At 44.6% G+C, this 23,197-nt stretch overlaps 1 protein-coding gene across 1 annotated transcript in view; it reads right to left on the minus strand.

The window, feature by feature from the left end:
• The window catches only part of LOC137346462 (multidrug and toxin extrusion protein 1-like), a 90,239-nt gene extending 72,094 nt beyond the window's left edge, over positions 1–18,145 (minus strand). The window contains exons 1-4 of the mRNA XM_068009913.1: positions 17,996–18,145; positions 17,266–17,367; positions 6,888–6,956; positions 968–1,116 (exon numbers count right to left, since the gene is read on the minus strand). Coding sequence (XP_067866014.1) covers positions 968–1,116; positions 6,888–6,956; positions 17,266–17,367; positions 17,996–18,142 — 467 coding nt within the window. The 5' untranslated portion in view covers positions 18,143–18,145. The remainder of the gene's footprint in view (positions 1–967; positions 1,117–6,887; positions 6,957–17,265; positions 17,368–17,995) is intronic.
• Positions 18,146–23,197: the final 5,052 nt, after the last annotated feature.

Genomic DNA, 23,197 nt, shown 5'->3' on the forward strand with positions numbered 1-23,197 from the left:
GCAAAGGCTAAGAGGTGATTTGAAAAGGATGTTTAAAATCATCAAGGGTTTAAATAAAGTAAATACAAATAAATTATTTCTAAAGGCTAAGTGTCAATAACCAGAGGGCACAGATTCAAGGTGATTAGTAAAAGAACCAGAAATGACATGAGGAAAAATGTTTTTATGCCATGAGTGATTAGGATTTGGCTTTGCCTGATAGGGTGGTGGGGACAGATTCAATAGTAGCCTTCAAACAGGAATTGGATAAATACTTGAAGAAGAAAGAATTGTAGAGACATGGGGAAAGAGCGAGGAAGTGGGACTAACTGGATTGTTCTTCGAAAGAGTTGCCACAGATTCGATGATCTGAATGGCTTCCTCCTCCCATTGTAGAATTCTATCATTCTATTTATTTTCTAAAGAATCAAACAGGCAGCTGTTCTGGGGTTTGGAGTAGTTTTATATCTAACTCCCAATAAGACATGAGTTTGAATCACAGGATCACTCAGACTCACTTGCTCAGTTTCCAGTCAGGTTGCTCCATGTGGCTGCAAAGGATTCCGGGGGAGAAAAGAATGACCTGTTGCAGAGTGGCACTGACTAACAGTCCTTATTCTAAGGACTAAAGTCCGTTTTATTTTGTTCTATTATAGGATTTATTTTGCTGAATTATTTTCCCTTTCAATTTCAGCTTAGTTTCTCACTCCCATCACACCAACTATGTGGACAGCATGAGTCTTGTTGCTATTCCCTATCAATGCTGCTCTGAATGTTGTTACCAGGTGGAATCCACTGCAAGATGGTCGACTCAGTATTTTATTGGCCCACTCTGTATTGAGGAAACCATCTAGCCTCTGCTTGACCAAAATTTGCATGTTCATGAACACACTCTGTCTTTGGGCCACAAACTCAGGATGGCTTCTTTCTTTCACACTAACGCCGTCATTTTATTCTCTTTGTCATAAAAAATAGATAAGACTCTCACTTGGCTACTGCAGGAGATTGTTTGATAGCCAATAAAATGTGCTCAATGTTTATGAAGATGGCCCAGCAGGGAAAACAGGTTATCATGAGAATGAGAATCCCTCTTTGGAGAATCACGCCAATTCGCTCCAAGTTCTTACTGCCATATGTCTGAAAATCAGAACAAAAGTTTAGTTAAAGTGAGTTATATCGATATTGTTCATTAACATTCTGATCGATGGCATTGATTCTACATGGACCGACATTTATTTATTGATTCAAATTGGATGGCACAGTGGTGCAGTGGTTAGCACCACAGCTTCACAACTCCAGCAACCCAAGTTCAGTTCTGGGTACTGCCTATGCAGAGTTTACAAGTTCACGCTATGACTGTGTGGGTTTCCATTGGGTGCTCTGGTTTCCTCCCACAGCTTAAGACTTGTCGGTTGATAGGTAAATTGGCCACTGTAATTTGCTCCTCATGTAGGTAGGTGGGAGAGAATATGGGATTAATATAAATGGGTGGTTGTTGGTCAGCACAGACTCGGTGGGCCGAAGGGCCTGTTTCAGTGCTGTATCTCTCTATGACTGCAACAACATATAAAATATTAAAATAATTATCTTACTTAACCAAAACACTTTTGATTGGATACTATTGTTGTTCAGCATTTAATATGCCAAGTTCATTCTGACCACAACCACAGGAGTGTAAATTACCTCTGAACCACTATACCTACTGCACATTGGAGAGAAAGTTTAACAGAATTTGAAGAGAAATGATGAGAAAGGACAGAATGATCCGATACCATTTGATTCATTCTGTCCCTCCTTTCTTTAAACCATCTGCTGCTACGTGGAATCTACCCAACTAACTTATCTCCTAAGGAAAGCTTCTGCAAGTTTTCTCAGTATCCCCAAAAGCAGAGTAAACAATGCTAATGAATATTTATTTAATGTTAAAGTTTCCATCCTGATTGATCTTCAGAGTAAGAGTTGGTGTTTGTAGTTGAATGCTGAGAGGCTGCTCGTACATTTGCTATTGTGTCAGCTGTGGTTCAGTTGTAGCACTCTCACCTCTGTGTCAGAAGGTTGTGGGTTCAAGATCCACTCCAGAAATTTGTGCACAGCTATCTACATTGGCACTTCAGTACAGTACTGAGGTAGTGCTGCACTGTTCAAGCTGCCACCTTTAGGATGCGATGTTAAACTCTGTCTGCCCTTTCCGATGGATGTAAAAAGATCCTAGGGCACTATTTCAAAGAAGGGCAGGGGAGTTATCCTGACCAGTACTTATACATAAGAACTAGGAGCAGGAGTAGGAAATTCAGCCCCTTGAGCCTGCCCTGCCATTCATGCACGAGGACACCCAGACCCCTCTGCACCAAAGAACTCTGAAGTTTTTCACAATTTAGATAATAATTTGCCCTTCTATTCTTCCGACCAAAATGGATAACCTCATACTTATCCACATTAAACTCCATCTGCAAAATTTTGGCCCATTCACCTAACCTATCCATATCCATTTGCAAATTTCTTATTTCTTTCTTGCAATTTGCAAATTTGGCTATAGTACCTTCTATCCCTGCATCCAAGTCATGAATATATATTGTAAATAGTTGGGGCCCAAGGACCGAACCCTGTGGCACCCCACTAGTTACATCTTGCCAACCACAAAAAGACCCATTTATCCCGAGTCTCTGTTCTCTGTTGGTTAACCAATCCTCTATCCAAACTAATAAATTGCCCGTAACCCCATGTGATCATACCTTGTGTATTAACCTTTTGTGTGGCACCTTATCAAATGCCTTCTGGAAGTCCAGATATACTACATCTACAGGATCCCCATTATCCACTTTGCTTGTCACAGCTTCGAAGAACTCTTACAAATTAGTCAAACACAATTTACCCTTCATAAAACCATGCTGACTCTGATGGATTGCGTTTTGACTTTCTAAACGTCCTGTTATTACTTCCTTAATAATGGAGTCTAACAATTTCCCAACGATAAATATTAAACTAACTGGTCTATTGTTTCCTACTTTCTGCCTCCCTCCCTTTTTGAAAAAGGACGAGATATTAGCTTTTTTCCAATCCACTGGAACCTTTCACACATCCAGGGAAATTTGGAATATTATAAACAATGGATCCACTATCTCTGCTGCCACTTCCTTTAAGACCCTCGGATGTAGGCCATCAGGCCCTGGGAACTTGTCTGCCTTCAATCCCAATAGATTGCTCAGTACTTTCTCCCTAGTGTTGATGATTGTTCTTAGTTCCTCTCTTTCTATAACCTCTGCATTACCTGTTACTATTGGGAGGTACTCGTGTCCTTCACTGTGAAAACTGAGGCAAAATACTGATTTCGTGTCTCCGTCATTTCCGTATTCCTTTCTATTAACTCCCCATTCTCAACCTCCAAGGGACCAACATTTACTTTAGCTACTCTCTTACCTTTTATATACTAATAGAAGCTTTTGCGATCCATTTTTATATTTTGTGATCGTTTTCTTTCAGAATTTACCTTTGCTCTTTTTATTACTTTTTTAGTAACCCTTTGTTGATCTTTATAAGTTTCACAGTCTTCCAGCCTGCCACTGGCCTTTGCAATATGATATGCCTTAGTTTTTGTCTTTATGTTATCCTTAACTTCCTTGCTTAGCCATAGATGTTTTACCCCCTCTTAGGATCTTTCTTCCTCTCTGGAATATTTTAGTTGGGAGGAATTGAATATCTCCTTAAACATCTGTCACTGTTCATCAACTGTCCTACCTTTTAGTCTTCCTGCCCGGTCCACTAAGGCCAAATCTATCCTCATGCCTATGTAATTACCTTTGTTTAACTCCAGAATGCTGGAATGGGACTCCAGTTTCTCGCCCGGAAACTGAATTTGAAATTCTAGCATGCTCTGATCACTCTTCCCTCGAGGATCCTTAACTATGAGATCATTAATTCATCCCACCTCATGACACAATACCAAATCTAGAATAGCCTGCTCCCTGGTTGGTTCCACAACATATTGCTCCAAAAAGCAATCTCTAATACATTCAATGAACTCTCCCTCGAGGCTACCTTTGCAAATTTGATTAATCCAGTCTATATGCATATTAAAATCACCCATGATTATTGCCGTACCTTTCTTACAAGCCCACAGTATTTCCTGGTTAATACTGTGTCCCACTGCGGAACTTCTGTTTGGGGACCTATGGATTACTCCCACCAAGGACTTCTTTCCCTTGCTATTTCTTATTTCTACCCAGACTGATTCTACGTCTTGATCTCCAGTGCCTATATCGTTTCTCACTACAGCATTGATCTCTTCCTTTACTAACAAAGTCACACCTCCTCCTTTTCCTTCCTGCCTATCCTTCCAAAATACTGAGTACCTTTGGATATTCAATTCCCAAACCTGGTTTCCCTGCAACCACCTCTCAGTCATCACCACTAAAGCACAACCATTCATCTCTATTTGTGCTGTTAACTCATGTATTTTATTCTGAATGCTTCGTGCATTCAGATACAAAGCCTTTAAGTTTGTTTTATCATCAAATTTCCCTACTCTTGTCTGATTCCTTGGTGTAATATGACATTCACACGTTCTGTCCATTCCTTTTATTTTCTGGTAACAATCAGCCTCATCACTAACCTGCACTCCTACCTTCTCCTTTAACTTCCTGTTTTTCCATGCAACTGAACCCTCCCCGCACCCCCCCACTATTTAGTTTAAAGCCCTATCTACAGCCCTAGTTTTGCGATTCACCAGGAATCTGATTTAGGCAGAGCCCATCCCATCGGAACAGCTCCCTCCTTCCCCAGTACTGGTGCCAATGTGCCATGAATTCGAACCCATTTCTCCCACACCAACACATTCCCACACATTCCTCAATCAGCATCAATATGAAACAGAATATCTGGTCATTATCACATTGCTGTTTATGGAAGCTGCCTTCTTGAACCGCTGCAGTCCATGTGGTGTAGATACAGCCACAATGCTGTTCGGAAGGGAGTTCCAGGATTTTGACCCAATGACAGTGAAGGAAAAGCGATCTTGTTCCCACGTCAGGATGGTGTGTGATTGGAGGGATTAGGGTGAGGGTTAGTCATTAGTGATGGAGATGGACAGGATGGCACACACCATTGTTCTGTAGAGGGACAGGAGATCCTCAAGGACGACCCTCAAAGGAGTGAGAGCAGGTGTCCAGGGAGGTCAATTTCCAGACTCTGGCGCCAAGGATCTGGCAGCATTTCCACAGGAAGTCCAATGACCTCACACAAGTGGTCATGGTCATTGACTGCAGCTTAACAATAACATCTCCTCCCCACCACACCATCAGTATCTGTTCAATACACCACACCCCCATCACTCACCCAGCAGCAGTCCCAGCACTGAGGGCACACATCGAACATCCAGATAATCCACCTCACCCTCACACACCTACCAATGCTGCCAGCCTCACACTCACCACTTGCTGCCTCCACATACCTAAAGCTATTCAGCTATGGCAGGCAGATCACCCGAACACAGTGCTACACAATCATTGATATTCTCTCTCTCTCGCAGGACAAGGTGGCAAACAATAGAAAGGAGCAGAGCAGAACTGGTGGGAGACAAGACACCTCCATTTCCTGAACCCTACGGTGCAGATAATTCTCTGCATTATGGGATTGGCTGCACTAGAGCCCGTGTCATCCAGTGTCGCCAAGAGCATTCAGGATGACGGTATGTTACTGCCTTATGCCCGTTCTCAACTGTCACTCACCCTCATCCTGGGATCTCCCATGAAGAGCAAGCTGCTGATGGTGTCCATGGTCCTCTTTCTTCCCACTCCACACCCCTTCCCTCACACCAACCTTCCCCTTCTGAGTTTCTGCTTTTAGAGGGCAAAACTGCCACCTGCCCAGCCACAGCAGCTGAAGGAGGAAGAGAGAGAGCAACACCATACCACTGATAAAGAGACCCTGTCAATTGATCAGGCACTTGCAGCTACCAGCTCAGATACTGGATCTGCACGTACCTTGGAGGCTATCATAGAGTTGGGATCAGCATGTGGAGAGTCATCTGGGCACAAGTGGGCTGCAGCCAGGCCAGGGTTCATTTGCCAGCTCCCTGAAGGGCACAGTCACAGAGGAGTTCTGCTGCAGAAGAATCAGATGAGGACCTGGATGGGATGACATTCAGGTGAGCGCTGATGGGAATGCACACCGAGATTCTGGGTGCATTATTGGCCTGCCTGTCACTGTCAAGGGGCATGGAGAAGTCTGCCTCCAAGTTGGGAGAAGGCATTGAGCAGAGCTTGACCTCTCAACAGCCTCTGCTTCATTCTGACGTGCTGAGGATCCAGTGGTACTGCCACTGCTATGCCCATACCTGTTGTAGCCTTTGTGTGGACAGGTCACCTAATCCTCTACCCTTCCTGGGAGGATACAGCAAGACTCTCCAGGAACTCACCACAATACCTCCAGAGCACTTCCAGACACTTTACAATAGCAGAAGTTCTTCAAAATTACCTTACCTGCAAGTTGGGTGCCTGGCCCTTTAAATAGCACTGGTGTCAGACCTGTCTTCAGCTCAATGTTTGCTGTTTGCAGAGTGACAAGAAAACTTGTTCCCTGGACCTGCTTGGTCCAAATTAGGAAGTCTGACATCAGAACAGCTGGTAGGGTGTGTGCTGTCAGGATAGCGCTACTTCACATTCTTCTGGCACACACAGGGACGCCCGCATGGGCACTCTTCTCAACACAGCCTGCCATGCGGGCCATGTTGGAAGAAGCTGATGGCACAGCCTGTATCTCCAGGAGGGCACAAGGCTTACATATCACCACTTCCAGCAGCGCTATGGAAACCAAATTCACACCCCCATTGTTCTCTGATATAATGAATTAATTTTTGCTGCATAAGAGGTTCATCACTGCCCACTGTACAGCCTGGAGTTAACGGCACCTACCTGGGATATCAGTGTGTCACATGCTATGGACAATCCCATACCTATAGTGATCCCTGATACAGATATTACCTGTACAAAAGAAATAAAGAAGAGAAAAAGAACATTTAAGCACCATCATCATAGATGCCAGCAACATGCTACAAAATACAAAATCCTATTTTTATGCAAATAAATAAAACACCATTGTGATTTTGTTTTGCTGCTCATTCTTTCCCTTTTCTCTCTGCCTTCCCATCTGGTACTAACTCTTAATTATCTTCTTACCTCTAGACTCGACTATTCCAGTATTCTCCTGGCCGGTCTCTAATTTTTCACCCCCTGATAAACAGGAATTCTTCCAAAACTCAGCCTCGCTGACCTCAAACTCACACCAAGTCCTGTTCACCCATGACCCCGTGTTCAATTCCAGAAAGCCAATTGGTGAAGGATAGCACTGGAGTCAATCCTTAAAGACCTTTATATTTATTTACAGGCTTACACATTACAAGCATAGACCTCCCAACCCAACACCCATAGTTTTAGTCTGTGTCTATTTTTAAAAGGGCTCAAATGAATCCCCAGTAAATGTCCAGCCCTGCACACAATTAAACAGAATTCATAGATATTTAATAGATTCCCTTATCTCGCCTTATATAAAAAATTGAATTTTTATCAACAACCAAAGTTTCAAAACACCCATTGCATAGAATCTCATTTAATTATTTGACAAATAGAATCCCATCTCCATGGCAGTATTTCGACAGCCAAAGAACTTTTAACACCGTCTTAGTTTCACAAACTAAAGGACAACATTTCTCAATTTCACCCATCAGAAATATTTTGAAACCAGCTGCACTAGAATACCAATCAGGAAGATTAACATGTGAAGTGTCACTAAAAATGACTGGTTTCATGTTTTTTGGGTCACCTAAGAATAGGAAATTAAGTCCACTTTTCTCCAGATTTAATTTTTCTAATGTTTTATTTGCCCTTAAAACATTCTGTACTTACTCTATTTTGTGTGTTGGAACTCTTACTGTGAGATTGCCCTCTTGCACGATCAGACGGTCGTCTCTGGAAGGTGATGGTTTTCTGATGCTAGAGTTACTTCTGAACCCACTGTCAGTACTTTCACTGAGCTTTCTTACTCTCTACTTTTTCATCCCATTCTGTCAGTCTATGGAGCTTGGTTCTTCACCATCATCATGAACATTCAACCAATATTTAACTTGCCAGGACCTTTTACTGCATATCCCACAAGTGTCACATCCCTCCATTCACTGAGCCCTCTGGAATATATGCCACCCGTGTACCCATTCTGGGCAATTGGATTTTGGATGTGATAGCTCTGTCCTGTGTGTCATGATCACTCACATCACCACTATCCAGCCTTGATCTACCGTATTCTGTTGCGCAGGAACTTCATCACAAAACACGAGTACTTGAGGTACAAGGAACCTCACTTATTTCTATCAGCTGCTCAGAGTCTGAGATTTTGTAATTAATTCCAAGTAATCATGAGGGTTGAACCTTAATAGTTTGATAAATACTGTCTTACCATCACAACCTATAATCTTACGAGGGACTTTCCATTCCCTAAGACCTCTCTTTTATAACACATCAAATCTCCTGAATTAAATTCTCTCTCTTTGTAAAACAGTAATGGTTTTACCAAAACTTAACCTCATGGTGAAGTTTGACCAAATTACCGTCATGCCTTTAGTGCTGAGGACAGTTCGGTTTCTGTTGAACCAGAAGCTGGGATTTTATGTGGCCCCCCTGAGACAAGGTCAGAGGCGGGAGGGCATGGAGTATCGCGATCAATGATTGGGGGGAGTGCGGGGGTGGGAGTGCGCGGAGTGCCGATCACCAAGCAATCTTCCTGGGAGCGGTAAAGGCCAACAACAGCCTTCCCACCCAGAGGTCAATTCAGACCCTTATTTGGCCGATTAGCAGCCATTAAGGACCTCTTCCCCGCCACTGGGATCTTACCAGTGGCAGGGAGGTGCTCTGCCACGTGGAGAGGCACCTTTTAACATGAGGCGCACACTCTGTGGGCTTGGGGAGTGTCCCTCCACCCTGGGCAATCTGTGGCCCATGGAAGAACCCCGCTGGGAACTACAGTGCCATTCCCCCACTCCCTGGGCCCCCACCCCCCCATTGGACGTCAAACCCACCCCCACCACCGGGACCTTCCGGACTGACCCCGGAGATCCCGCCTCACTTACCTGATGTCCGGGTCCAAGTGCTGGGCTTGGGTTCAAGTGCTGGGCTTGGCTCCAAGGCCTCTGGAGTACCAGCAGTGGCCACTGCTCCTGGTGGCACTGCCAATACTGCTGAGCTGCCAACCCTCTGATTGGCCAGCAACTCTTCAAGACAGGATCCCCATCATTAAAGGGACAGTGATCCCGGCTCCTGAAACTTCGATTTAAAAAGACCGGAGGATCGCTCTAGCGGGGGCACAAAAAGGCAGAGGTGGGCATTCCCCCGCCTTTTCAGCCTGGCACTGGGAGCCCCGCCTCCAACACAAAATCCAGCCCATAGTGTTCTGTAGTAATTGTGTTTACCCAGACAGTGCTGTCCAATTAAACAAAGCCAATGTGTTCAAGATGAAACATCTGTGTTTGAAATGAGGGAACAAGCCTTGAGCCTTAAAAAGTTTAGATAAAGCCCTAATAACTAACAATAGCTGCCAGAATAAAGGCACAAACTCATCTGGAAGAATATCAATGCAGCCGAGTCCATCTGAACATCGAAGGGTAAGGAACTTCCCCCAAGCACCTCTGATGGAAAATTACTGAAATTACAAAGAGCTCAGCATGTGACAGGGTATTTTGGCATCGGACAAATATACTGTGGTCTTAAGTTTATAGGCCCCCCTGAGACAGGTTCGGAGGTTGGAGGGCCCACAGAATTACGATGGGAGACGATGAGACAGTTCTCGATATTTGACATACTTGTAAAACATGTCCTTTAATCTGATTTGCAGCATCAAAAAATTTAATGACTGTTTCCAACATGGTCATTGAAACATAATAAATGTTTACAATGTCTTCCTCGACAGGTTTGAAAACGGTAAATGCAGCATGGATTTTGTCAAGGAGTTGTCGATAGTTTCTCATAGATTAAGCCATCTGTTACATCGTATTTACTAACTACTATCTATCGGTCAGACTTCTGGAGACTCCTTGGATTTCCTTCCTTGTTTTCTCCCCATTACTTGTTCTGGAACAATGTGATTCCAAATGGGGAGCAGCAGAATTGTGACATTTATATAGAAGTAAAAGTCCAGCAACTTTCAACATGTCACTGAGCTTGTGTCTCAAGTGAAAATAATACCTGCCAGAGCACAGAAATCGAGACATTCCCAAAATGCCTTTTGCCATTTTAAAATGAGTTTACACAATATAAGCCTTTAAACTGGCATTTTAAAATAACTCAGCTGCTAGGAAGTGGGGGAGAGACACATCGAGATAAGGGGACAGAGAGAGAGAAGGAGAGAGAGAGAGAGGTGTGGGGGAGCAGAGAAACAGGTGAGCAAGAGGGGGGCAAGAGATGTGGGTGGGGGGACAGAGAGGGGTGTCCAAACTGTTCGCATGGGGGGGCCACATTACAATTTTTGTCTTACATAGGGAGTCGCTGAGACAATTTTTGAAAGATAAAGGCATTAAAAATGTTTCTTACTATTAATCAAAGCAACAATGAGTATGCATTTTTGTGAAGAAGCTTTGAATGAGAAGACTGATTTATTGATTTACTTTCTCGTCACTATGTTGGACACTGATTTAGTGCGATACCTAGCATTTTTTTTTGCTTGCACAAGTTGTCAATGTCTGCCCGTACACTTGCTGTAGTGATGCAGAGTATTCCGGATAGATGTCCATCTGTCAGAAGTGATCCTGATTGCTCTCTGTCCCTCCTCTCTCTCTTTCTCTGTGTCCCCTCTTTGTATTCCCCCTCTTTGTGTTCCCCCTCTATATGTTATCCCCCCTCTCTGTATTGTTCCTCCCTTCCCTGTGTTGCCCCCTCTCTCTCTGTCCCCCACTCTCTCTCTGTCCCTTCTGTCTCTCTCTCTGTGCCCCTCTCTCTGTAACCCCTCTCCCTCTCTTTGTTCCCACTCCATCTCTCTGTCCCTCCCTCCATCTCTCTCTGTCTCTCTCCTCCTCTCTCTCTCCCCCGCCCCTTCTCTCTATCTCCAATACTCCTCCTTGTTCCTCTCTCTCTCTCATGGTGTACCCTCTCCCTCTCTTTCGCTCCCCTCCCTCTCCCACCCCCACCTTTTGCTCTTTCTCCCCCACTATCTCTCTCTCTGACTATTGCTGGGAGTGGGAATGGCAGTTTCTGCACTTCAGACAGATTCAGACTTTTCAAAAGGAAATTGGAACCCTCCAGAAAACCCCAAATCTGTCTAAAGTTCAGAAAGTGCCATTCCCACTCTGAGCACCTGTCAGCTGTCAGCTGTGAAACAGACTTATGATTTTTTTTCAAGTCAGTCTGATCATAAAGAAGAAGCCAATGGGAAACTTTGCATTCCCGAAATTACCAGTCACAACCTAAAAATCTTTTACCACGGACACTGCTGTATATATACGGACACATTGTCGACCCCTGGATGTAACATCACATGTTTTGGTCTCTCATACAGCCTTGAGGAAGATGTGCCAGAGCAGTAAGATGTGATTCAATAAAGCTTCTGTTTCATACACCTCTGCAGATTCATTAAGTATTCCGTATTCGTCTAACAATACCAAGAATATTATACAGTGGCAGCGGGTGGAAAATAATGATGGAGAAGTCTCTACTATTGCCTGAAAGCTTTGAGAAAGTCGCAGGCCTCAATCAAGCAGAAACCTGGCCAAAGTGGTATTGGAGATTTGCCAGATATTGCACGGCATCAGACCTCACTGCAAAGGTGAGCAGTGAGCAGGTCAATACGCTGTTATATACGATGTGTGACTGTGCAGATGATATTCTCGTCACGCAGAGTATCAATGGGGAAAAGGTCACGGATGATGAAGAAATCAAAGCACTTGATACATACTTTCATCTCAGAAAGAACGCCATTGTTGAGCAGGAAAAACATACCCAACATCAAGGGGAAAGTGTTGATGCATTTATAAACGACCTGTATAAACTTGTAGAGGTCTGTGAATATGGAACTTTGAAAGATCAGAGACAGAATTGTCATGGGAGTGTTGGATGATGCTTTGTCTGACAACTTACAATCAAGAGATGATCTAACCTGAGTAAAAGCAATCCAACTGAGCAGACAAGCTGATGTTGGGAAACAGAATCAATCCATGGGTCGAGGTGAGAGGGGGCGAGCCCCATTTCAAAAGCAGCTGACTCAGTAGAGTGTATCAAATAGAAAAAAGTGAAAACTGTTGTAAAAAAGCAAGGGAGACAGGAAGAGCATCCATCAACAGCCCAAGCTAACTGTAATTGGTGTAGCAGAGAAAAACACAGGCGGGAAACAGCCCTGCCAAAGAGGGCAAATGCCATTTATGTGGAAAGATGGGCCACTTCCAAGCTGTCTGTCATAGGAAGGAGCTGGTACAGAATACGCACAAAGCCTTTGAAATGTGGCAACTCCATGAAGTAGATGATATCCGTGACATTGAGGTGCCTTTCCTTGGAGAGATCCAGGAACCAAGCGGAAGTTGCTGGAGTGCTGAGATCCTAGTAGAGGGAAACAAGACACACTGTAACTTAGACACTGGTGCAGCAGTTCTGGTTCGTTCTGATGCTGAACAGTCTTCAGCCATCATCCGAAAAACTATATGAACCAGGAGTGATAGAACTCAAAGACATTGAAGAACTGAAGGAAACTCTCCAATATCGAGCAAAGGAAAGCACAGAAACATTGTGTGTGATTCAAAACCAGAGTTGCTCACTTTTGAGCAGGAAGGTCTGTACCGACTTGCATCTGATTTGCAGACTAGAGGAACTGGAAAGCTGAGATATCAGCCGAACAAATGTCAGAGCTGAATTCCCACATCTGTTTGCAGGACTAGGAACACTGAAGACAGCAAACCAAATAACTCTATGTCCAGAAACAAAGACTGTGTACCTGTTTACATCCAGAAAAGTTCCTCACCCACTCTTGCCAAAAGTAAAGAAGGAAATTGACTCTTTGGGTTGGATTTTACCAGAGCCTTGACCTCATGCTCTGTGGTGGGGGAGGCCGGAAGATGGTTCCAGCAGCGGTCCGCCACAGAAACCGACGCGGGAAGGCCTGGCCTGATTCTTCTGGCGGCAGCAAGGCTCCGTGGCAGCCCCCCCGCACTGTTGGGCGACGGGACCTGGATTAAAATGTTGAAATTAATGGCAGGCATAAATTTAAACACACGAACCTTGAATCCTCCGGACCTCGCTGTGATCTTCGGTGTAGCAGCCGGCACACTCACACCTTCAATTCCCCATCCATGGAAAGCCGGCCTGACACTGGTGGGAATGGTGGAGGAGTTAAGATTTTCCATTGGGGGAGGGGGGTGGGGGATGGAATCAAATTAACGTAAGGGGTGGAGGGGATGGAGGGAAGGGGTGAACTTTAAACTTTGTGCAGTCTGGAGGGGGGGGTGCGGTGGTGGTGGAAAGGTCAGATTTAAAAGTCAAGTGTTTTGGGGGGTGGGAAGGACAATTAGTTAATATAATTGATATTGTGGGGTGGGAAAGTGGCATGGGAAATGTTTTTGATACATTTTGGGGGCTCTAACTTTAAAAATTTAACTATGTTGGCAGGGCTGGCTGCCCTTTCTAAATAGCACCAGTGCCTGCGCACAGACAGCTGATGCTATTGCCGGGGACGGACAGCCTGCCCCCTCCACATGATTGGGGGTCGGGCCGCCCTGGCTATTTAAATGAGCTGCCATGCAGGAGATCGCGGCAGCTCTTTCATGTGCGCAGGCCGCCATTTCTTGAGCTTGCCACCGGGCTCTTAAAATCCAGCCCTGTCCTGAAGCAGTGGTTTATTTAACCTGTGACACAACCAACAAGCTACTGCTCGGGGATGGTACTAGTACCAAAACCCAATGGATCTATCAGAATTCACACAACCGACTGTCATGTTCCTTGGACATGTGGTGGATGTTTCTGGTGTCAGAGTTGATCCACAGAAAACAACAGCCATCAAGGAGTTTCCAGCTCCTCGACACATGACTGGCTCCAGAGATTCATGGGTATGGTTAAACCAAGTTGGAAAGTTCCTGCTCAACTGTGATGTTGTCAGTGAGCCATTAAATTAGCTGTTGTGACAGGACAAAACATGGTGCTGGGAGGAAGCACAACAGAGATCATTGGAGATCACCTGATATTTTAGCTCATGACAACCCAGAGATACCCTCTATCTGTTGTATCTTTGAAGAGTGATGTCCCTTTAAGAGCTAAGTACCAGTCATGTGACTACAAGCCAGATTCACTCTGCAACTGTAACACCTAGAGGAAGGTTCTGTAAATAGTTTGCTCCATACTGTTTCTAAAGCCATTTTAAACGGCTTTGATCCCCACCATTAAATTTAAACATTTTAAGTGCAAGGAAATAAAAATAAAGAAAGACATTTCTTCTGCTCCTCTCCCACCCTTCAATAACAATTAAATTAATTATTTGCCCTCACCCAAAATTCTTACCTTGTCCAGCTGACCTTACCCCCACCAAAATGCATAAACATTTCTCTCAAACCCTTCCCCCCATTCCCTACGCCAATGATGTTACTTTGACACCACTCTCCCACCCTGCTCTGAGAAACATACTTCCTCCCCACTCCACACAAGTGTTCCGCCTCATTCCCCTAAATGGGGATACGAAGGCATGGGAGTGCCGGCCACCGGGCCGACAACCAGAAAGGGAACTCAGGTGGGGTTGGAAGTATAATTCATGCATTCATTTACATTTATTTGGATATGCAAGTGAGGGTCCCATCGCCGAGATGCAGGGGAGCTGCTAGGAGGCCTCACCGTCACCAGCAATATCAGGCTGGGACTTCCCATCATTGGGGTCAATGGCGGCCCTTTCCCGGAGGCGTTTTCTGGCCACCCCCGCCATGTAACCCAATGTCGGGGGTCTGCAAAATCCAGCCCAGTGAACTGTGAGGAGGATAGTGATAGACTTCAAAAGGACATAGCCAGGGTGTGGAATGGGCAGGCACATTGGCAGTTGAAATTTATTGCAGAGAAGCGTGAAGTGGTACATTTTGCTCGAGAGAACAAGGAAATGCAAATAAAATAAAGAGTACAATTCTAAAGCGGGTACAAGAGCAGAGCAAATCATTGAAGGTGGCAGAGCAGGTTGAGAAAGTGATTCATAAGGCATATAGCATTCTGGACTTTTTAAATAAAGCAAGTTATGATAAACCTTTATAAAATATTGGTTCAGCCTCAACTGGAGTGTTGTGCCCAATTCTGGGAATGTGAGACTTCAGTTATATGGATAGACTGGTGAAGCTGGGGTTGTTGTCCTTAGAGTAGAGAAGGTTGAGAGGAGAATTGATAGAGGTGTTCAAAATCAATAGGGGTCTGGATAGAGTTGATCGGGTGCCATGCTGGGCTCCCACCTGCCCCAAGAATGAGGTACATTAATTTTGTCATGAACATTGATTTTAAATTGTCACTGGAGTGAAGAAAGGACTTGTTAAACAGATCAGTCGTGGCTGGAAAAGACATTTGCATATTAACAGACAGTGATTGGAAGGACAAAGGACCACTCCCTGGCACATTCAACCCACAATGGACCTTGATCACCAGGTATTGTGTGTAAGACGAGCATTCCAGGCCCTGCTAAGATGATACAATCCACAGAGCCAAGACATGGTCAGACCAGTTAGTCACATGAGTAACCTGCTTGGCAACCTGGGGTTTTCTGAATTGTACAAACAGTTTGAACTGAGAGTGTATTTTTGCTTCTGGACTGAGAAGATCTCTCCTGTGTGCTCCCATCTCTTTCTCACAAGCCTCTGAATCCACTGAAGACACCAAGAGAGAAAAGTCCCCGACAGCAAACAAGGTTTAAGAAGAATACTGGGCCCCAATGAAAAGAAAGAACTATTTACAATCAAGGACTCTACAGTGAGCTTGAAAAACTGTAACAAAAACTCTTTAGATATTGCCCAAACTTTTCCACTTTATTTTTCTTCTGCTCTTTTCTGTTTCTATTTGCATGTGTGTATTGCGTATGGAAGCTTGTGTGGGTGCATCATGTATCCGTAGACGTCAACCAAATTAGAGTTTAAGTTTAAGTTTAATAAATTTCAACTGTTCTTCTTTAAACCTAAGAAAGCCTTTTTGTGCTGGTTTCTTTGCCTTATGACTGGAAAGCGGTGAACAAGGATTCACCAAAGGGGAGCTAAAAAAATTAAACCCTGTTACAGTAAGACCAGGTGAAGGCTGAAAGGGAACGCGAGACCACTTTCTCACCTGGTTGTAACATTCCCATTTTAGTTTCCATTAGTCTGTATCTATTTAAAGGAGCTCAAGTGAATCCCCACCGACATATAATTAAACACAGTTAATAATTTACACCCTGTGCTCTAATACCTACCTTTGTTCTCAGTGCACTACTGTCTGGAATTTAGAATTCCTATCCTTGTGTTCTAATCCCTCCATGGCCTCGCACTTCCCTATCCCTGTAACCTTTTGCAGACATTGAACCCTCCGAGGTCTCTTTGTTCCTCAATTCTGGCCTCTACTACAGCTCTCACCTCCTTCACCCCACTATTGGCAGCTGTGCATTCAGCTGGCTGGGCCCTAACCTCTGGGCTTCCTACTCCAAACCTCCCTCTCCTCCTTTAGGGACAATCTCTAAAACTTACCTTTTTGACTAAGCTTTTGCTCAACGATCATAATGCCTCCTTCTTTGGCTTAGTGTCGATATTTTTGTCTGATAACATTCCTATGACGTGCCTGGGGAATTTTACTATGTAAAAGGTGCTATATAAATGCAAGCTGTTGTTGTTGCTGACACAGTTCCATGGGCCACAACAACCCTTGAAAGCTTTGCACAAGTGAGCAGTCTTCATGTGTGAGTCAAGTGACAGTCAGAAGATTAGCTGCACGTGAACAGCATGACGACTGAGTCCAGTCTCATTCTCACCCTAACATCCACCCATTTCAGACTCCAGGATGGGTCACTGACAATGGTAATGAGCTGGAATTCTGAGCTGATTTTTCTGTTCTTAAATCTCGGGCCACTGAAGCCATTTGCTACACTCTAGTTTCTCTTCCATTGAGACCAGCAGGTAAATCCCAGGCTTTATTACAAGGAGCTGATTTCATCATCTATCATCAGTTATAAACAGCTGATAAAGACACTGAATCTGAAACTGATAGAAGCAATGCAATTCCATCACAATTTTATAGAGGATACATTATCATGAAATAAATGTGCTCATTCTGAATGTAAACTTACCGCTGAGGCAAGACTAACAGCGTCCAATTCAACCTTTCCTAAATGTCCACAGAATGCGGAGCTGACAACATTTATGAGAAATATCATCAGCTGTGTTAAAAACTGCAAAAGGAAAATGAATTATAAATATTACACACTATTAGTTAATTTTGATCATACTGTTTTAAACTTGCAAATTAAGCTTGTAATTTAATTAAACCAATCATATAATTTCTTAATGAAAACTATTATCATTTTATCTTCAAAAAGGAGATGCAATTTTGAGGTGATTTCACTGAGGTTTTCCGGATTCTGAATGGAAATGGCAAAGTTGATCCAGGGAAATCATTCACTGTGATGAAAGGTTCAAATATCAGGCACCAAATGAGCAATTATGGTCTTTGAAGTTAAAAAAAACAAGGTCAAGCGGAGCATTATCACTTTTTAAGCAGGGAGTTGTGGAATAAGTCAGCAGATGAGGTCATTGAAGTGTTTTTTTATATGGGTTCATTAGAATGGATTGTGTAAATAGAATCAGTGAAGGGAATTTTATAGATAGGCTCAGTGATGATGATTGTGTAAATGGATTAATTGAAGAGGATTATATAAATGGGCACGGTGAGCTGAATTATATAAATGTGTTAATTGAAGGAGATTAATTATGTAATAGGTTTGGTGGAGAATTAGATACGTTTCTGGAATGAGCAGAGTATGAAGGATATGACGAGATGTTCAGTGGGTGTAAACTCACTATTGGCACAGCCAGTCTGGAAACACATTTCACTTCCTGCCAGAAGTTGATGGGTATCAATCTCCTTATTTTCCTCAGTAACAGGTTACAACAGGTTCCACGTGTCTGGGTAACATTGTCAGAGCTAAGTTGCATTGAATTCTCCATTTTTCCAATCCTTCCTTGCAAAATGAAAATAAAGCAGTTATTATATTTCTCTTATTTAGAAACTACTTTTGAAGTGTAGACATTGTTGTAATGTTGGAAATGTGGCAGAGAATTTACTCATAACAAGCTCCCACAAACAGCAATGTAATAATGACCAGAGAATCTGTTTTAGTGATTTTGATTGAATGATAAATATTGACCAGGACAGTGGGGAGAGCTCCCCTGCTCTTCTTTCAAATAGTGCCATGGGATCTTTTACATCCACCTGAGGGAGTAGACAGGCCTCGATTAACATCACATCCAAAAGACGGCACCTCTGACAATGCAGCTCTCCCTCAGTTCTGTGTTGAAGTGTCAGCCTAGATTTTTGTCCTCGAGTTCCAGGGTGAGACTTGAATCCACAACCTTCTGGCTCGGAAATAGCAAGAACCCAAAGCATCGCGGCCTGCTGACGTTATTAGCAGTCTAATAGTAGGTCACCTGATACGTCTCTTCAACAAGTAAATGGTCTGTAGATGGACATTGGTTGAGCACAGGATCAAGTGCAACTGTGATGCACTCACACAACCAAACAATCTATCAACAGGATTGGCACTTGTCCAATCTGTACAGATTAGTAACAGTGCAGACAATGCATTTACCCCTGGATCAACAGGATATTGATTGTTCTCCAATCTGCAGATTATTTACCAGTCAAAGAGACATATCAGGTGACCTAATATTAGACTGCTAATAACGTCAGCAGCCTGCGATACAATTGGTTCCTGCTACTTCCAAGCCAGGTTTTTAATTGGTGACCCAATGTCAAAAACAGACAACCATAATTTCAATGTCCCATTGGTACAATGCAGTATATGTAACTGTCCATGTCATTTACAAGAGTGGAGATCATGAGCTGCACTGAGATTTCCACAGCTCTGGATAATTATAAAACAAAGACAGTGACGGAGAGCCAAAACACACCGTGAATTGTCTGGAGTGTTCCTTTTTAAATTTTGGAAACAATTCCCAGCAACATGTCAATGAGTACTCTTTTTCTTTTTCTTTCTTTCTTTTGGGCCTCCTTATCTCGAGAGACAATGGATACGCGCCTGGAGGTGGTCAGTGGTTTGTGAAGCAGCGCCTGGAGTGGCTATAAAGGCCAATTCTGGAGTGACAAGCTCTTCCACCGGTGCTGCAGAGACATTTGTTTGTCAGGGCTGTTGCACAGTTGGCTCTCCCCTTGCGCCTCTGTCTTTTTTCCTGCCAACTACTAAGTCTCTTCGACTCGTCACAATTTAGCCCTGTCTTTATGGCTGCCCGCCAGCTCTGGCGAATGCTGGCAACTGACTCCCACGACTTGTGATCAATGTCACACGATTTCATGTCGCGTTTGCAGACGTCTTTATAGCGGAGACATGGACGGCCGGTGGGTCTGATACCAGTGGCGAGCTCGCTGTACAATGTGTCTTTGGGGATCCTGCCATCTTCCATGCGGCTCACATGGCCAAGCCATCTCAAGCGCCGCTGACTCAGTAGTGTGTATAAGCTGGGGGTGTTGGCCGCTTCAAGGACTTCTGTGTTGGAGATATAGTCCTGCCACCTGATGCCAAGTATTCTCCGAAGGCAGCGAAGATGGAATGAATTGAGACGTCGCTCTTGGCTGGCATACGTTGTCCAGGCCACGCTGCTGCAGAGCAAGGTACTGAGGACACAGGCCTGATACACTCGGACTTTTGTGTTCCGTGTCAGTGAGTACTAAAAGCACATAATAGGAACAAGTTTTCCAAATATTATTCCTTGTAATCTTTCCTGTTGTGACATGCGTTTCTGTATGTGCAAACTAAAGTTCACATTTTGTCTGCAATGGTTCTCTGCTTCTTATGGGTTCTGGGAGTTGTGGAGGGGGGGGTGTTGGTGACAGAAGGGTGAATGGGGGAAGGGAACGATGTTCACTTTAGAACTTTATCTGGTTTATTGACCTCACAACACAGCACAGACCAACAGCTCAGACTGCATTGCGTTAGCATGTAAAAGAAGGTTTTGCATTTTTCCAGCATTTGTCACAACCTCATGCCAGCCCAAAGTGTTTTCAAGTCAAATATGTACTAGATGTTCCTAAGTAGTATGATGTCATTTAAGATGACACAAAAAGTAACACAAAAAACTTTTTAAAATTTAAAATATTATGTTTTAAGGCTCTGTACTAAGAACGAAAAATGGCAGGAAATTAAACAGTTGTAATTAATGCTGATCTTCCACCTCAACTCTACATTCCTGCACCATCCCCGTTTCCCTTAATTGTCTTATTGCCCAAAAACCTCTCACTCTCTGCCTGAATATACTCAATGTCTGAGCATTCACAGCTCTCTGGGTTAGAGAATTCCAATGGTTCACAATCCTTAGAACGAAGACGTTTCTCCTCATTTCAGTTCTAAACGACCGACCCCTTATTCTGAGACTGTGACCCCGTGTTCTAGATTCCTGAGCCAGGGCTAAACATCCTCCCAGCATGCACCCTGTCAAACCCCTTAACAATTTGATGGATGAAAAATTGTTTTGCGTAACGCCGCTACCGAGGCCTTGAGCTGCTTACTGAGTGTGAGTCGCACTGCTGGCTGCTTCCTGCACGGCCCACACAGTTTTAGTACAGAGGAAGGGCACACACAGGTACGTCCCCTGTGTGCTCCATAATGCTGTGGATGGACATTATCCTCATGTTACACTGCCTAACTGAGTGATGCGATGCCAGGGTTGCAAACTTGGACCACACAGGTCCTGTCTGCACAGGTGTTAATCAGTCATGAATAAACAAGTGCAGAAAGGCAAGATGGGCCCTGAACTAGGCCTATTTAAAGGGTCAGTCAGCATGTTGCAGGTGAGGTGTTTTTCACTTCCATGTGTTCAGAAAGAGTTGGTGGAAGCTGTGTGGAGTGTTGTTTTTGGAGGTGTTTTGTGGCAGTTGGTGATTACAGTCAGGGAGGAGAGAGGAGGACTGGACCCAGGAATGAGGGCACTTGTTGCTGTCCCACTTAGTCTGCAACATGACCATCAGATGGAACAGGGGAGGCAGAGGGAGCTGGAGGAGGGTTCTCCATCAAAGGCCCAACCCATCACTGGTCTTCCAGGAGAAAACTGCTACATTCCGATGAGCCAATACCTGAGGAGGCTCAGATTTCCCAAGGAGTTGGTCACAGAGCCGTGACACCTCCTTCAGCCCAACCTGCAATCTCACTCCAGGGTGAGGACAACCCTCCCAGTGGCTGTGAAGCTCACCGTTGCCCTCACATTTTACACCTCTGGATCTGTCCAGGTGGTAGTGGAAGATGTGATGAATATTTCACAATATGGAGTACATCACAGTATCCGGGAGGTGATGGAGGCTAAATACACAATGCGAGGGGACTTTATCCTCTTCTCCCTCAGGAGGGAGTACAGGGTGAAGGGGCACGTGGCTTCACTAGGATATCAGGATTCCTGATCATGCAGGGCACCACTGACTGAAAGCATGTGGCTCTGTGAGCCTCCCGTGTCAATGGGGAGAAGTATAGGAACAGCAAGGGATACAACTCCATAATCGTGAAGTTGGTGTGTGATCCACCAAGAAGTTCATCTCGGTGAATGCCTGGCAGCAGCCACGATGTTGTCATCCTACGACACCCTTCCCTATCCACCATTTTCAGGTCTCTGAGAAGATCCAGAGTTTGCTGCACAGGGACGAGGGCCACCCCTCTGCAAATGGCTGATGAGCCCCTTCCGCAATCCCACCATGTAAGCAGAGTGGGTGTTTACCTAAAGCCAGGGAGCCACGCATAACATCATGGAGCAGGCAATCGGCCTTCAGAACAACACTTCCCCTGCCTGGACTGCTCGGCGGGAATCTCTGCAGTACGAGACAGAGAGGGTCTCCCAGTTTGTGGTGGTGTGCCGTGTTCTCCACTTTCTGAACATTATGAGGGCACAGCCACTACCTACAGCAATCCAGAGGCCACCTCAGGGGAAAGAACAGGAGGAACGGGAGGAGGGGAAGGAAGAGGTGGAAGAAATGGAAAAGGAGAAGGAGGAAGAGAATTACATTGCTACGGTCAAGTGAGGAGGGGACAAAAGGCTTCTCTTTTTTCCCTCTCCTTGTTTGACCACAACAGGTTTAATTCTTTCTTAAAGTGGGTGTACTGGCCAATTCAGTAGGTGTTTGATTACTTACTTGTTATGATCAAAACCAGAACCAATCGGTCAGGTTTTCAAAGAAAGAGGTTAACTTTATTGTAGTTAAATCGAACTAATTAAAATCATAAACTACGCGCCAACTTTCACACACACACACACACACACACACACACACACACACACACACACACACACACACACACACACACACACACACACACACACACACACACACACACACACACACACACACACACACACGCTGGATTTTAAGAGCCTGTCACCGATCTCGGTGGCAAGCTTAAAAAATGATGTGCCGCACACACGGTCCACACGCCAAAGATCCGCTGCAATCATCTGTCCAGCGGTTCATTAGCTTGCCCGAGTCAGCCCACCACCACCTCCCCCAATCACATTGAAGGGGCAGTCTGTTCGACATTGGCTATGATGCAGCTGAAAAGCCAGAAGATGCTGGCACCATATTTAAACCTTTGCTGATGGAGCTGACCAGCCAGCAGTGACATCTGAAGAGCCCAGTCTGCCAAGGAACTACACCTGCAAGGCACCGCAGATGGCAGAGGCGTGAGGAAGGATGGCCACAGGTTCAACGATGCCTCCGTGCTCACTCTCCTCCTGGCTGCAAGGGAAAGGCAGGAGGTCCTTTACCCCAGCAATGGTAAGAAGAGGTCCTCTCGCCTGATCAAGCAAGCCTGGAAAGAGATCGCAGAGGAAGTCAGCAACCATGGGGTCATCCGCCAAGCCTGAGTGCAGTGTGCAAGAAGGCAAACGACCTCATGCGCTTGGCAAAGGTAAGTGGCACTTTGCTGTATGGCTCTGTTTGACCTGGGTGTTCCCATACAGAGTGGCACATGGGTGCCACTGCAATGTCAAAGACAGGGAGGTGGGGCA

Source organism: Heterodontus francisci, chromosome 30, assembly GCF_036365525.1.
Source record: "Heterodontus francisci isolate sHetFra1 chromosome 30, sHetFra1.hap1, whole genome shotgun sequence".
Classification (NCBI taxonomy): domain Eukaryota; kingdom Metazoa; phylum Chordata; class Chondrichthyes; order Heterodontiformes; family Heterodontidae; genus Heterodontus; species Heterodontus francisci.